The sequence below is a fragment of the Schistocerca piceifrons genome, chromosome 7 (assembly GCF_021461385.2).
Source record: "Schistocerca piceifrons isolate TAMUIC-IGC-003096 chromosome 7, iqSchPice1.1, whole genome shotgun sequence".
NCBI classification, from domain to species: domain Eukaryota; kingdom Metazoa; phylum Arthropoda; class Insecta; order Orthoptera; family Acrididae; genus Schistocerca; species Schistocerca piceifrons.
Genome location: NC_060144.1, coordinates 275,728,143 through 275,745,198, shown reverse-complemented (window position 1 = coordinate 275,745,198; position 17,056 = coordinate 275,728,143). Strand labels below are relative to the sequence as shown.

General features: G+C 39.4%; 1 protein-coding gene across 1 annotated transcript in view; it reads left to right on the top strand.

Annotated features, from left to right (window-relative positions):
• Positions 1-17,056, top strand: part of LOC124805174 (calcium/calmodulin-dependent protein kinase type IV-like) — a 588,498-nt gene that overhangs the window by 518,743 nt on the left and 52,699 nt on the right. Inside the window, exon 6 of the mRNA XM_047265660.1 lies at positions 14,780-14,933. Coding sequence (XP_047121616.1) covers positions 14,780-14,933 — 154 coding nt within the window. The remainder of the gene's footprint in view (positions 1-14,779; positions 14,934-17,056) is intronic.

Sequence of the window (17,056 nt, the reverse complement as noted above, 5' to 3'; positions counted from 1 at the left end):
ATAGGCTAGTGATGAGGAGGAGAGGTGAGGAGTGGTATGCATTGTTTCAAAAATAGCCACTTCTGTCTCTTACTGAGGTAATCCTTTTTGTAACCATATAGCACAGGGGCGTCAGAAACTTTAAGGTGTATCTCTTGGAGACGTATATACATTCGTCTTCCATGTGCTGGAAACCATTGTTGCTCCACATTTGTTTTAAATTCCTTTGGCGTCTCGCCATAGTATGATAGCAGGGGTGCCGACTTGTAAAAAATATTGGGGGGGGGGGGGGGGGGGCAAACTGGGGTTTTTCCCTGGGAAATTTTCTAAATTTTAGATGAAAAATAGTGAGTTTTAAAGTTTTTTAAGCATTTTAGAGTCATATGATCAACATTAGAACCCCGAAAACTGGACTCTCGATAATTCGACACTCCGGAAACTCGACAAGCTTGACACATTTTTGACTCTGAAAAAAGAAAACAAAAACCTGCATGGCATTTTCGTAAAAAGCTAATTTAATGTACAGTAATAATCATGCTTATAGATTATTACAGAGCAGGGAATATATAGCTCTGAAAAGACTGAAATTATATTTAAATAAATCCTAAACTATCATTAAAAGAATAAAACATAAAATATTGCTGTTCACAGTAATAGCACTTCGATTAACAAGTGAAATAGCTAATTTAAGCTTACTTTGCATAAGGCTCAGATTTCATTAAATAAAAACAATATCTCAAAGTTAATGCTTTAATACAGTTAATAAAGTTAATACAGTATGCTAATTCTTTCAGTCAAAAAGTATGTAAATAGCGGTTTTAATTGGGTCTTACACCCTAAAAATATTTAAGTATTTGAAAATAGCTAATACAGTACTATACTAATACAGTTCGAAACTAGTACTAACATTTCGAAACTGAATATTTATCATTATGCACGTTTCTAATTCTCTATTTTATTAAGATTTTTGGTATTGCTCTAAATGCCATTATTAGGGCTAAAGTGCCTTTAGAAACGTGCAAATGTCGACCGTCTGACTGGATTCCTGAATATGAGTCGTTGATGACTGGTCGGATATCCAAAACATCCCGGTGGGCAAGAAGAACAGCCAAGTTGTTCAATCACTTCCGTCCCAGTGTTGATCGCAGATACGACTTCAGACGTCTAAGAGCGCTGAATGACTGTTATACTGTTGCAGTCGTGATTGGAACTACTTGGAAAAGCTTAATGCACTTCACTGCTACACATAACATTTCTCCAACTGCAGACTTTTGTGTCACGCATGGGTTTTTTTAAGACCAGTTGTTTTTTATTAGTAATATCGGCTAACATATTCAAGTGTAAGCGCCGTCTCTCATGTCTAGGTCATTTTTGAAAAAACTCAGTTGATTTTTCCAAATTTCCTTCACCTTCTGTTTACTAAAAGCAAGCACTCTTGTTCAACAGCATGATCTGTGTGAGTCCAGTTGAAGCAAACCGCTCAGTAATGTAAGATTGCACCGTTTCACAAACTTCAATGTAAATAGCTTTGTAGTATTCCTTTGGGGTTTTGAAGTGCGTGGTGAGCTGTCTCTGTTGTTTTCATACTTCTTTGGTTTACTTCGATTCCGAAGAAAGCAAAGGATCATCAACTTGTGAAGGTTTTTTCTTTAAAAACAATTCCCAAAAGTGTTCAAAACTATCATGCCTTACATTCAATACAAAAAATGAAGTCTCTGTTGATGATTAAGGAATCATCGACATTACGAATACAAAATGACATTTGTTCGTGAATCGAGACTCACTTATTTCGTAAACCAAAATAGAAAAATGTTCAGGCTTCTTGATTGAAGCTAATAATAGCATCATTTTTTTAAGAAAATTGTAATAGATGTTTAGCATCTGCCTCTTTGCAAGATTTGCAAAACCCTTTTTCGGTAGATGCTTCATATTCTAGCCAAGTATATTTGATCAACCAAGACTTCTGAAATGATCTTCCCTTACCGGATTGTCCAAGTTTCGTCTGTGAACGGTTCTCGCCCGAAGACGACGAATCAATTGATGACACAATAATTGCTGGAGGTTGACTTGAAGTATCATCAACTTCCAGGCGCGCCTTTTTGATAACAGATTTATCCATTGCAAACTTAATTCACAATACACTAAGAGACTAAAGTAAATGAATAAAATATGGTCATACAAAATAGTCCACTAGACACTAAAGTCGGAACACTAAACACGTCTGCAGCGTGCACTGAACGAAACTACCCACACTGAATCACTACGTCAGCTCACTCACTCTCATCTGATGCTTTCCCCTCTCTGGGGAAGTGTTTGGGGGAGTTTGTAGCATTGCGGCTTTTACTCCACTTTGTACTTGTGTGTGTGTTTATTTCTGTGATTTTTGGTTGTCTGTGCGATGTGATGATTGTTCTGTATGTGTCTGGTACTTGCCTAGGGTTGGCGAGATGATTGATATTATGGGGGAGGGAAGAGTATCAGGAATTTGATTTAGGGATTTTCTCTTCGATTTAGTCATTGAAGATCGTCATTGGGCGTTAATGCTTGTACCGGGACATGTCATGCCGACCTAGGGCGTGGATGAGGACGTTTCCTGACCTTGAAGGGCTTTCATAGAAGGCTCTTGCCAGATCCTGGAAGCGCTCTTTTAGGAGTGGGATTTCAACAGCGGCGTGCAGATCGTTAATAGGGAATCTGACGAGTAGGCGCAGTGCCCTCCTGTGGGCGCAGTTCTGCAGCCTCTGGAGTTTGTCCAGGTGCTGCTTCGCCGCCTATCCCCAGACAGGGCATGCATACTCCATTACTGGCCGTATCAGGGCCTGATATACGTTCACACCCACAGAGCAGGGAAGGGAACTGGTTGAGTTGAGGATTGGTTATAGGATGGGCATTCTGGCACAGACCTTCCTGTGGACCTCGTCTATGTGGGGTTTCCACGTAAGACAAGAGTCCAAGGTTACACCAAGGTATTTGGCGGTTCTGCGCCAGGGGAGTTAGGTTCCGTTTAGGTGAAGGTGGGGTGGGTGGGGGGGAGGGGGGACGTTGAGGAGCTCCACGCCTTCCAAGCCTCCGGGTGATCAGCATAGCCTGCGTCTTTTCAGAACTGATGGTAATGCGCCAGCGACAGGCCCTAGTTTCTGTGTCATCTAAAACCCTTCGTAGCCTATGGATGACCAGGTCCTTGTTCGCATTTCATTTGTAGAAGGCTGTCGTCTGCGTACTGCGCTGTGTGCACCAGGGGGGCCGTTGGTGTGTCTGCAGTGCACAGACTGTACCAAACGGGCCCCAGGACCGATCCCTGTGGCACCCCAGCACGAATACGCCTTTTGGTGGAGGTGGCGGTTTCTACTTTGACAGAGAAAGTCATATTCGTGAGATAGCTTTTGATCTGCTTAACTGTGCTCCCAGGGAACCCTTGTGTCTATAACTTGTAGAGTTGCCCTCTATGCCATACTGAGTCGAAGGCTTTGGCTATGTCTAGTAGCACTACCCCACAGTAGCCTCTGTGGCAGAAGCCCTCCGTGGCTGCTTCAACCACTCTCATGATCTGTTATGGGGCAGAGTGGTTCTGCCGGAATCCAAATTGGAAATCAGGCAGAAGTTGCACTCTGGTAATATGTTCCTGTATAGGTTTTAGCAGAAGGCGCTCATAGATCTTGCTGAGAGTTGGCAAGAGGCTAATCTGCCTGTAGTGCAGCTACACTTTGACATGCAGGTTGCTGTCCTTTTATCAGCTGTCATTGTCTGTGCACCAACATGTACACAATTTTCTATATACACTGTCAGAAAGAGGTTAGCACACACTTTTAGAAACATTCAGTTCACTCAAAATTTATTGTTGCAACAGTGCATATGGACTAAATGAAATGACTACATTTACAGGTCAATAGCACAAGAGATTATGAGGTACCAGGTATCGAACCGTGCTGAAACTCCCATATTCGTATGTAATGTAGCCTCCTTAGGCGTCAAAGCAGGCATCGACTCTGGCATCCAGTTGGTTGAACAGATCGCGAATATTGTCCTGGGATGCGTTACACTATGCCTGTAAGAATTGTTGGTTGGCGAGTTGCATGAGTCACTTTCCATCCATCATATCCCACAGGTGCTTGGTTGGAGACAAGTCCAGAGACTGCGCTGGCCTTGGAAGTCACTGCACATCCTGCAGAGCATGTTGAGTTTCACGATCAGTGTGGGAGCGAGCATTATCCTGTTAGAACAACACGTCACCTTCCTGACACATCACCTTCCTGTTCCAAGAATAGCAAAAGAACAGTTCTAACAACATTCTGCACATACCGAGTGTTTGCTAGTATCACCTTCAGAAATACAAAGGTGAACGACAGTTGTAGCTTATCATACCCCAGACCATAAGGCCTGGAGTGGAGCAAGTACGTCTCAAATAAATTCACTCTATGAGACAGTGTTCAGCAAGTCTACGTCATACGCACAAATGACCCTACTTGCATGCAGGCAGGATCTGCTTTTCATTGTTGAAGACCACAACATGCCGTACCATCATCCAAGTGATCCTCTGGCTGCAACAGTCAAGCTTTTTGAAATGCCTTTTCAAAGTTCAATTTAAACAACGTGGAGAAATTAGAGAATTTCATATTCACATTGGTTTCCTTTTACACTTCATCCCAGCTTCTGTTTTGCTAGTTCTTTGGAGAACTCTTTTATTTTGATTTCTGATAGGTGTCGTTTGTAGGCTTGTAGTTTAGGGAAATATTCGATGCCTGATTTTACTGTTGTTATTTGACAGAGATGGTCTGATAGTCCGAGATCTTTTATATCACATTCCCTGTCCATATTTGTGGCCACATGGTCAGTTACTGATGCAGTAATTGCATAACCCTTGTTGCACTACTGACAGATAGGAACATGACAAAACTTTGAAGGATATTTATGAGTGTGTTTCTGGATTCATTTATGATATTAGTGTTGATGCTGATGTCCTCACACAGAATTATGTTGAACTTTGTACTTGAGACTTTATCTAGAACTTCTGTTAATTTATTGAAAAAGTGTCCACACTACCACTGGGAGATCTATACACACACACAGAATGATTAATTTCTTGGTGATATCAAGCCCTGTTAATTCAATAGCTGATATTTCAAAGTGTTTGTTGTCCCTTACTGTACTGAGGTCATCTCTGATTTGAACTGTGTTCCTTTTCTGTTGTAAATGCATGATCCTGCACCCCTTGAAGCAGTTCTGCAGTAAGAGTTTGCCCTTTCATACAATGATAATACTACATGTTGGATTTCTGTGTCTCTATACCAGTGCCCTGTAACACAAACTACTGTGCAGTTCAAAGACTGGAGCTCAACTCCTGATAGTTGTACTTTATTTTTTTATTGATTTTATGTTTTGATAGAGGATTGTTTCGTTTATGAAATTCCCCATGTTACTCTTTCCAGTGGTTTGTTTTTCTTTGTGACATCAGGTATGTGTGATATTTGGAGTGTTAAAATCTGTCTTGTGAGTGATTGTTTCAGTATTTTTTAAACTGATGGAGATATTCTTTAGGCAGGGGAACCTGTTGTCTAGATTTATCATAAAAAAGACTTACTTTTCCTACCCATTACAACAGATATTTGACCATGTGTGGCCCAAGATCCACCCCCTATACTTTCATGAATCAGCTGTACCAATCTTCCCTTCCCAGTCCTGTTTAAGTGTAGGCCATGCCTAGTGAAACTCCATCTGTTGATAGTCCCGACAGGCACCAGAGAAACATGAGCAAACTTGGCTGCCCTGAGAGCCATCTCTAACACCACATTGATTCACCTCACAGCTCCAACAAGGTGTGGTTGATCATGATGCCAGAACAGCTCAACAAAGTGTACATTGGTGTCATGAGTCAGGGAAGCTATCTTGTCCAGGTCATCACCTATGCCACATGCCCCATTCCTATCAAACTGTTTCCCACCCCACCCACTATCACTACGTGGTCCTCTTTTGTAAAGTCCTTACATAAAGACCCTAAGTCCTCTATCACATGACTTAGCCCTGCATTTGGCTTGGAAGATATTGGTGGCCTGGTACAATGCCCCTAAACTTTCCTGTAACTAAGGGCCTACACCTCGCCCATGGCTACTACTACTAGCAGCACTTTCTTCTTCTCAACACTTTGTACATTCCTAGGCTTCTTGGCCTCAGTTGAAGCGTACTGCACATTTCCTGTTCCTTTTTCTATCTGAGGCTCTTCTCCACGTAACTCTGGCAATGGTTTATGATAAAACTGTCAGATTGCATTCTTTCTTCCTATCCTCCTACCAGCTTCCATTTCCCAACACCCCCCTCCCCCTAACTCCATTGATCCTTATCAGTTCCTTCCTTGCTTCCTCCAACTATGCCTGAAGGGTACAGATTTTTCCTTTCTTGTTCCCCAATCAGAATGTTCCTACTGCATACTATGCAGTTCCAGGAGAGAACCTCTTCTGTTCTCCCAACAGTCTATCCATTGCCTCCCCCCCCCCCCCCCAGTGAAAATATTTCCTTCAAGATTGACAAAAAATCCTTCTACTCACTACCCTGTAACCGCTCCCACATTTCTCACTCATGGTCAGTTTCGAAGGAATAATTAAATTTAAAGAATGTTTTAAATTTGTCAAGGACACTAGTAAGTAAACAAAGAACGACACAAAGGTCTTACATGCAGTTGTTGTTGTTTTTGTACTGATTTAGAGATACAATGACAGAAGAAAGAATTAGTAATTACTTTGCTTTTAGAGAATTTACGTTATCAAGCGTGTTTGGTCAAGTTTTTAAACATTTATAGCTCGGAAAATTTAGGCCTAGATCGCGTATATCTAACTAGTAAACATACGAAATGTGTTCATTAAATACGATTTGGAAACGTTTAATTACACTTTCATTGCGACAATAGACACTGATGAAACTAGTAGCTGTCTTTTGTAACGAATTTTGCACTATCAAGAAAACCTGAATAGATTTTTTTGTGTTTATGTCACGCAAAATTTTGGGTTATGTTGCGATTATCAGGCCTTCAGATAACACGAAGTTTTTTCAAGAAGCTGTGCTGGGACGCTAATATTCAGTTGTGTGACAAGAACGGACACTACAGCAAGTAGACGATACAAAGAAAATTTAAATTTGACATTACTTCCTATTAAATAAATTCTTTTAGTGGATGAAGAAAACACCTGTGATCTCACTCGGCACTCGGCGGCCACCTTGCCTAGTCTGTGCCACACAATGTTCATTGCACAACCATTGTACCACCAAGAGCTCAGTGAAGGATTCCAACAGCTTAGTTACAGAGGTCTTGTTGTGTTCATCAGTCCCAGATCAGGAGGCCAAACGAGCTGATTTTCTTGAGGAAGCCCATTTCTCCTGAAGAGCCGAAACCAAAGAAGGTAATGATGTTGGATATTGGGGCCTGAAGCGATGTCGATTTTTTTACTCATCCCAGTGATGAGTCTACAGTTCGGGGCTCTGGGCGGGCCAGTCCATTTCAGAAATGTTACTGTCCACAAACCATTGGCTCACAGACGCTGCTTTATGACAGAGTGCATTATCATGCTGGAACAAACAATCATAGTTTCTAAACTGTTAATCTATTGCATGCAGTACATAGTGCTGGAAATTATGTCCATATCCACCTGCATTTAGCATTTTTTTAAGCACTATATCCTAAAAATGTATAAAACTCCTATGCAATACACCATATCCCCCATACTTCATTGTTGGCACTATGTATGATGGTAGGTAATGTTCTCCAGGTGTTCCCCAATCCCCAACTCTTCCACCAGATTGCCACAAGATATAAGCGCGATTTATCACTCCAAATCATCCATTTCCAGTCACCCACTGTCCAGTGGCATTACTCTTTACACTGCACTGAGTATAGTTTAGCACTGGTTGCAAAAATGTTTGACTGATGAGGATCTGTTTGACTATTGTATCCCAACATTTTTAGCTTCTTATACGCAGTCATTGTGTTCGCTGAAGGCAGCACTTTGGAAATGACTAGTAATTCCTTCCCCCAATTTCATACAATTTTTTACTGTTACCCTTCTCAGGACTAGGGGAACCTGGCGTAAAATGAAATACTAGGATAAAATGAGACACCACTTGTTTCTCGAATATCATGATACTCAGCTGTAAATCTAGTGTAGTGCGCAATTCATAAGTTGATAGTAGTGGTACTGTGTTAGTAGTGTATGCCTCTTGTGTTTATTTTCCGCGCTAGAGCTCAAAGTTGTAATCAACAGGTGCTGATCTAATATCGGTAAGTCACATAATGCTCTAAATACGTACTTTATTATATTGTTATCAAAAATGTAAGTTAAGGTCATGGAACCATATTCTTTTCTTTGTTTGTTGACTACAAAGTTTTGTTGATAGACATAAGCTGGTCATGAGCCTGTTGTTCCGAGTACAAAATGGCTGTCCAGGGTAAAATGATACACCAGTTACTTGGGTATAATGAAACAGTGGGTCATTTTACCCTTATATAATGTGCCGTTTTACCCTGGAAAATAAATCGTATATTTTGAATCTTTATTGTTGTGTTTACATATTAAAATTAATTATAATACTAAAAACAACAAAACAGTATTAATAAGATAATGAAATTATATATCGTAAATGTTTTATATACAGAAATATTTGTAGGCTGAGGCTATAACTGCTGGTTGATAGTAATTGATGCAATATAATAATATCATATGCCTAACTTAAAGTATGCTGTCTATGTAGGATCATAAAATAATAGGTGCGTAACACTCAGCTTCTTTTCAGCACAAATGGTTGGGACCTACAAGAAAGAGACAGATAGTCAGTCATGGAGCGAAGACTCAATGAAACAAGCTATTCAAGCTATTGAAAGAAAAGATATGAAATGGCTAAAAGCTTCAAAGACAAAAAAAAAAAAAAAAAAAAAGACTCTGAGCACTGTGGGACTTAACATCTGAGGTCATCAGTCTCCTAGAACTTAGAACTACTTAAACCTAACCAACCTAAGGACAACACACACATTCATGCCCGAGGCAGGATTCGAACCTGCTGAAGCGCCAGACTGAAGCGCCTAGAACCGCTTGGCCACACAGGCCGGCGCTTCAAAGACATTTGGTGTTCCAAAAGCTATGTTACGTCGAAGAGTTATGGAAAAAAACAAACGTATCACTGGAGCAGACAAAGGCTTGGGACGATTCATCCCTACATTTTCTAAGAGACTTGAAACATTGCTGGTCGATCACATAAAAGATTTAGAATCCCGAATGTTTGGTCTTACGTGTAACGCTATACGAAAATTAGCTTTTCAGTTAGCAGAGCAAAATAGAATATCTCACAGATTCAGCAAAAAAGATGAAATGGCAGGCTGGGATTGGCTTAGGGGATTTCGAAAGAGAAATCCAGACATTGCTCTCAGAAAACGAGAGCCCACTTCAGCAGCTAGAGCCCAGTCTTTTAACAAACCGCAATTAGAAAAGTTTTTTAACATTCTTGAACAAACATCACAGAAAAATAATATTGAGCCCGCTAGGGAATGGAATGTTGACGAATCAACACTTTCAACAGTGCAGAAACCTCAAAAAGTGTTTGCAGCAACAGGTAAAAAACAAGTTGGGACAATCACCAGTGCAGAGAGAGGACAGCATGTTACTGTTGTATGCTGCATGAGTTCATCAGGAAACTTTATCTCGCCAACTCTACTTTTTCCAAGGAAAAGATGGAATCACGAGCTTTTAGATGGCGCACTTACAGGATCACTAGGGCTGCCTAGTGGGTCTGGCTGGATGACAGGAGATTCATTTCTCATTTGGCTTAAACGTTTTCAAAAGTATGCAAATGGAAGCAAAGTTAACAAAGTTTTATTACTATTAGATGGACATAGTACGCATAAAGGCTTAGAAGTAATCACTTGCGCGAGAGAAAACGGCGTAATTATGATTTCTTTTCCTCCTCATTGCACACACAAGCTGCAACCTCTAGAAGAATGTTTCTATGGTCCTCTGAAGACTTACTATGATCTGTCCGCCACAGTGTGGTTAAAAAATGATCCAGGAAGAGTCATAACTCAATTTCAGGTAGCTGAAATATTTTGTGAGGCGTATGGGAATGCTGCTACCATTAGTAATGCCTTTAGTGGTTTCATGAAAACCGGAATTTGGCCGTTCAGCCCACAAATATTTCCGGCGCACGAATTTTTGCCTTCTTTAGTAACAAACATTGATGAAAAGCGCGAAGAGATTGGCAATGGAGGAGTTACAGTGGAGAATATAGTTGAGCCAACACATTGAGAAGAACAACGTATCCAGAATGACTCGACTTCAAAAGCAGACGTTACACTTCCATATGGTTCTAATGAAAATAGTGTGAATAGTCCAGATACCCCTCTACCAGATCTAAGGGAAACATACTGTTCCAAGACCCAACATATCCGAGTTTCACCACAGGATATATTACCAGTCCCATAAGCTTCTGGATCTTATGTTCGAAGCAAAAGAAAACGGGATGTTTCCCAAATTTTACCAGTAGTCCATATCTATTAAATTTACAAGCAAAGTTTGCGGGAAAGCGAGCATGCCAGCCAGTGTGGCCGAGCGGTTCTAGGTGCTACAGTCTGGAACCGTGCGACCGCTACGGTTGCAGGTTCGAATCCTGCCTCGGGCATGGATGTGTGTGATGTCCTTAGGTTAGTTAGGTTTAAGTAGTTCTAAGTTCTAGGGGACTGATGACCTCAGATGTTAAGTCCCATAGTGCTCAGAGCCATTTTTGAAAGCGAGCATTAGAAGAGAGAAAAGCGGGAAGATGTGCAAAAAGACAGCTGATATTCAGGGATGAAAGTGAAGACAAAGGAGATATTTTGGGCGGAGATGCTGACGAGGACGATGCTCCTTGTATTTACTGCAATGACCTTTTTAGTCGTTCTAAGCCTAGGAAGACTTGGCTGCAGTGTGTAAAATGTGCCATGTGCAGGTCTTCCTAGGACAGCTAAGAGATTTGTATGTGACATATGCAAAGACTGAATACTTTATGACATGATATTTTTACTAGGGTAAAATGACCTACACATGTTTCTTTTTACCCCCAGTAACTAGGGTAAAATGAAACACTGAAGTAATTTTGCAATGCTGATTTTGTGCAATACATATTTTCTTTTTTTAAATATATTGTGTACAAAAACATGTGTTTGTTAGTTATATTCATGTTTGCAACTTTGTACAAACAAATATAAATAAATTTGGAGTACAGAGTCAGTTTTGCTTTGGGTGTCTTATTTTAGGCCAGGTTCCCCTATATGGTCCCAGTCGATCAGTGTATGAGGTCTCCCTGGTCTTGGTTTAGTTGTAGTTGCTCCTTTGTATCTTTGCTTCACAGTCTCATCACCAACAGTCAACTTGGTCATCTTTAGCAGGGTTGAAATGTCCCTGTTGACGTTGTTACTCGGGTAACATCAGATGACTAGTACACATTCAAAGTCACTGAGAACTCTTTACTGATATATTCTGCTGTTATTGATTCTCTACTGTCAACACAATATTCCCTGATTACTTTCCTATTGGTTATCCATCATGAGCTGACTGCAATTTAATTAAAGATAATTGCACCAAACGCATTTTGCTTTTATTTATAAAGCATCTTCCGTGGTTACTGTGCAAATTGGATGTATAAGTTTGTACATTCTTTGTTATTTTAGTTTAAAAACTTTTTATTTATTTATTTTTTATAAAGCTGGTGTGCAAGTTACTTTCAATGTTACCTTAAATATCCTACTTAATCCTTCCTTGCTAGCAGCGGTTGACATTGAAAGACTTCGATTCACATATGCACTTGGAAGTCTTTTCCATTCTACAGTATTTCTTGTGCTGAATTGTTTACACTTAACTTTTGTAAACTGTTTCTTACTCTGCACAGTAACAGTGTTCATTTCTGTTTGTTTCTTTTCATTCACACTGTGATTGTTGCCAACCTGTGAAACTACTTTGTGTCTGTGTGTTTGAGAGAGAGAGAGAGAGAGAGAGAGAGAGAGAGAGAGAGAGAGAGAGAGAGTGTGTGTGTGTTTGTGTGTTTGTGTGTGTGTGTGTGTGTGTGTGTGTGTGTGTGTGTGTGTGTGTGAGAGAGAGAGAGAGAGAGAGAGAGAGAGAGAGAGAGAGAGAGAGAGAGAGAGAGAGAGAGACTTAGTGTAAATTAGTGAAATTATCTTGTAAGTTATGGTACGTTATGTAGAGATGTGGGAGGAGATGAGGGGGAGATTTTTTGTTTGTTGTTGGGGGACTGGATAGTGACCGTATGACAGAATCTGGAAGGAGATGGTAGTGGTAAATGGAGCTTGTGGCTGTATGTGCATATTTAACGTTCTATTAAGTGATCAGTCAGTTTAAGGAGTGTGTGGTTTGCCAGGTTGGTCTGATCAGTTGCGAGTTGTTTCTCTTCTTTTGTGGTTTTCTGAATGTGGTAGTTTTCTTGTAAGGTGAGGAGGTGCTTTTTGTTGTTATTTATCCTAATGGTTTCCACTTTCATGTCTCATTACCACCAGAGCCATAGACATGGAAATTGTTAGGACAAATAACAACAAAAACTACCACATTCAAAAAACCACAACAGAAAAGAAACAACTCATAAAACATAATATAAACTTGGCAATTCACAAACTCTTTAAACTGATTGATCCATCTTAATATAACATTAAATAGACACATATAACCACAGTCTCCATTTACCACTACCATCTCCTTCCAGATTCTGTCCTACAATCACCATCGAGCCTCACCCCCTCTCCCACCAAAAAAGAAAGTAGGTTAAAGGGGTGGGTTGGCAATACTTACAACTTGAATGAAAACAAACAAACAGACATAAACACTGTTACTGTGCAGTGAGAAATGGTATACTAAAGTGAAGTGTAAATAATGCAGCACAAGAAATACTGCAGAATGGGAACAACTGCCAAGCACATCTGTAAATCAAAGTCTTTTGACATCAACCACTGCTAGCAATGAGGAAGGAAGTAGAACATGTAAGGAAGCACTATGAGTAACTTGCACACCAACTGAACAAACAAGACACTGTTTTTAACCTAAAACAACCAAAAATGTACAAATGTATGTATCCATTTTGCAGAATAACCACGGAAAATGTGTCTGGTGTAGTTCTCTTTAATTAAATTTCTGTCAGCTCAAGACAGATAACCAGTAGTAACTGATTTTAACAGCTGCTGCTGAAGATGGCGAAACAAACATATTTCCTGGTTCATTTTCTACTGGGGGAACCACTCTCGTGACATTTAGTGGTCCATTATGCATTATTTAGTCCTGAAAATCAGTGCTGATGTCCAGGACTAAATCTGAACCTCTCTACAATGTCTCATGGCATGAGGGCAATTGACACCTTTGAGGTGATCAGTCTTCTAGATGGAGACAAGCTATGCAGCCTCTTGGTGGTATGTAACAGGAGTAGTCTGTGTGCCAGCATAATTTTCCATTCTCTCACTTGCATATCTGGTGGCAAAAAACTTCATACCACCACCTCTCCTCCTCATGCCAACTAAATGTTGGTGATGAAACTTTCTTCCACCATCAGGATTCAAGAAAGATACCTTTTCAGTTGAGCACCACAGCACAAGCATATGTTAGTGACCTCAGTTATGGAGGAGGCTGGCAGCTTAAAAGTTAATAACTTTTCATCTCAAGCATGAGATTTTTAAAATTCCTCAGTGAAATTGTGTATAAATAATTTAGTTTTGAAATATATCCACAGTTGTCTGAAGATTACATTTAAACTGTCTAACTTAACATATGTGACAAATCAAAAACATTCATAGAGCCTTGATGATATTATTGAATGTCACAGACATGTATGGCACAGCCTACATGAAAATGTATTGTATTAAATATAAACTACATCTGAAGGTAAACTAAGAAAATTATCTGACAAACTGATGACATGTTACATACTAACACATCATTCTGACAAGTAGTCTGAGTCACCAAATAAAATTCAGCGAAGGTATTCCTTTTAAATCTGTGCATACTTCAATATAGTCTGTGTATCTGCTGCTGATGTACTTACAACCACAAAAGGAAATCTGTTTTCACTGATAATATTTAATTTGGCATGAAAATGGATGGAGATTGTTCATTGGTTCATAGACAGTACGGTACCATCAAAACAGAAAGTTATTGTTTTCATGTGAACAACATTTGTGTAAATAACGTATTAAGCTTCACATAGGGAGGAGATAGCAGCAGGAACAAAGTTAAACAATAAGAAATTTTAAGAATATACAGAGATACTTCAGAGGCTACAGAGGTATGATGCAAGCCAATTTTGCTGCTCAGAAATGCCATTTATTTTAATGTATCACGTCCACAGCATCATAACTCTTTTCTATTCTCACACAAGTAATTTAATAAAAAACTTCATAATCTACCTTTAAACACATATATAAACGTTACCTAGGAATGGAATTTGTTTACTCTTCAGATTCATTAACATATCCACAAAAGTTTACAAATGGCTCTAAATTTTAATATTCCTGATGAAACATTACATTCTATTTCTACCCCAGTGTTAGTACAGCTACAAGCTACAGACACATATTTTAAGAAATATGTTATAAAATCATTTTAATACCATTATTGTTGTAATGCATTTCATAATACATCCTAATAATTTTCAAGAATGTTGTAAAGCATAAACCTTTGAATAATCTATACACACATTCTGAATTTTTTACTTTCTTTTCATAATTTGCATATAAGACAGGATTACTATTGGTTTCTTGCTTTCAGATCCCTTACGTTATATTGCATTGTATTGACAGTACCTGCATGGTTCTGGTGTGGTTCATGGTGATCTGAAGCCGGAACATCTACTTTTTGAATCTGAAGATGAAAACTCTTGCCTCAAGATGACTGACCATGGCCTAAACCATCTGCTTCAAAAGAGGCATCCTGGGTTTCCAAGGAGCTATTCTGGTTAGTTCTACTGCAGAATATTGTTTTACACATACTTATTAAACACTTTGATTATATAATGGGGTAGTGTATTCGAAGCCCTAAGTACATAACTTATGTATCATGCAGGCTTTAGTATAAAACCTCTTGTTCTATATCTTATCTAAATGCAAAACTTTCTACTTCCAATTACTGCTCTCTCCTTGTCCTGCACGATCATTATGCAGCTTACAAACCACTAAACTCAGTGATGTAGCATCCAGTTTAAAATATTTTCTTATTTTGCCCTTCTCTTCAACTGAAAAAAAGATTAACTCAACATAAACTGTTGAATTAAAAGGATAAGATATCATTACATTATTCAATACATTTCTAGATAAAAGTTTGTTAACGTCTACATGTGACTTCAACTACAATCTGATAAAAAATTACAGTAATAAGTCAAGTACAAAACCATTAGTCATTAGAGAAATCGTATCTATGGAAAACAAAATAAACTAGAAAAAGTAAAGTGCTTATTATAGTTAAACACAAAAAAGTTCCTTTATTATCTAGGATAGTCATAAAAATTTATAAGTTTACTTGTATTGCAGTATTCAGATAACAAATAACATGGCTATTACTCTTGTTCCCCCCCTCCCATGAACCATGGACCTTGCGTGCCTCAGGAATACAAATGGCCGTACCATAGGTGCAACCACAATGGAGGGGTATCTGCTGAGAGGCCAGACAAACGTGTGGTTCCTGAAGAGGGGCAGCAGCCTTTTCAGTAGTTGCAGGGGCAACAGTCTGGGTGATTGACTGATCTGGCCTTGTAACCCTGTGCTGGTACTGCGAACGGCTGAAAGCAAGCGGAAACTACAGCCATAATTTTTCCCGAGGGCATGCAGCTTTACTGTATGGTTAAATGATGATGGCATCCTCTTGGGTAAAATATTCCGGAGGTAAAATAGTCCCCCATTCGGATCTCTGGGAGGGGACAACTCAAGAGGACGTCATTATCAGGAGAAAGAAAACTGGCATTCTGCGGATCAGAGCATGGAATGTCAGATCCCTTAATCGGGCAGGTAGGTTAGAAATCTTAAAAAGGGAAAGGGATAGGTTAAAGTTAGATATAGTGGGAATTAGTGAAGTTCAGTGGCAGGAGGAACAAGACTTTTGGTCAGGTGAATACAGGGTTATAAATACAAAATCAAATAGGGGTAATGCAGGAGTAGGATTAATAATGAATAAAAAAACAGGAGTGCGGGTAAGCTACTGCAAACAGCATAGTGAATGCATTATTGTGGCCAAGATAGACACGAATCCCACACCTATTACAATAGTACATGTTTATATGCCAACTAGCTCTGCAGATGATGAAGAAACTGATGAAATGTATGATGAGATAAAAGAAATTATTCAGATAGTGAAGGGAGACGAAAATTTAATAGTCATGGGTGACTGGAATTCGAGAGTAGGAAAACGGAGAGAAGGAAACATAGCAGGTGAATATGGATTGGGGCTAAGAAATGAAAGAGGAAGCCGTCTGGTAGAATTTTGCGCAAAGCGTAACTTAATCATAGCTAACACTTGGTTCAAGAATCATAAAAGCAGGTTGTACACATGGAGGAATCCTGGAAATACTAGAAGGTATAAGATAGATTACATAACGGTAAGACAGACATTTAGGAACCAGGTATTAAATTGTAAGACATTTCCAGGGGCAGATGTGGACTGTGACCACGATCTATTGGTCATGAGCTGTAGATTAAAACTGAAAAAACTGCAAAAAGGTGGGAATTTAAGGAGATGGGATCTGGACAAACTGATTAAACCAGAGGTTGCACAGAATTTCAGGGAGAGCATACGGGAACATTTGTCACAAATGGGGGAAAGAAATACAGTAGAAAAAGAATGGGTAGCCCTGAGGGCTGAAGTAGTTAAGGCAGCAGAGGATCAAGTAGGTAAAAAGACGAGGGGTAGTAGAAATTGTTGGGTAACAGAAGAATTACTGAATTTAATTGATGAAAGGAGAAAATATAAAAATGCAGTAAATGCAGCAGGGAAAAAGGAATACAAACGTCTCAAAAATGAGATCGACAGGAAGTGCAAAATGGCTAAGCAGGGATAGCTAGAGGACAAATGTAAGGATGTAGAGGCTT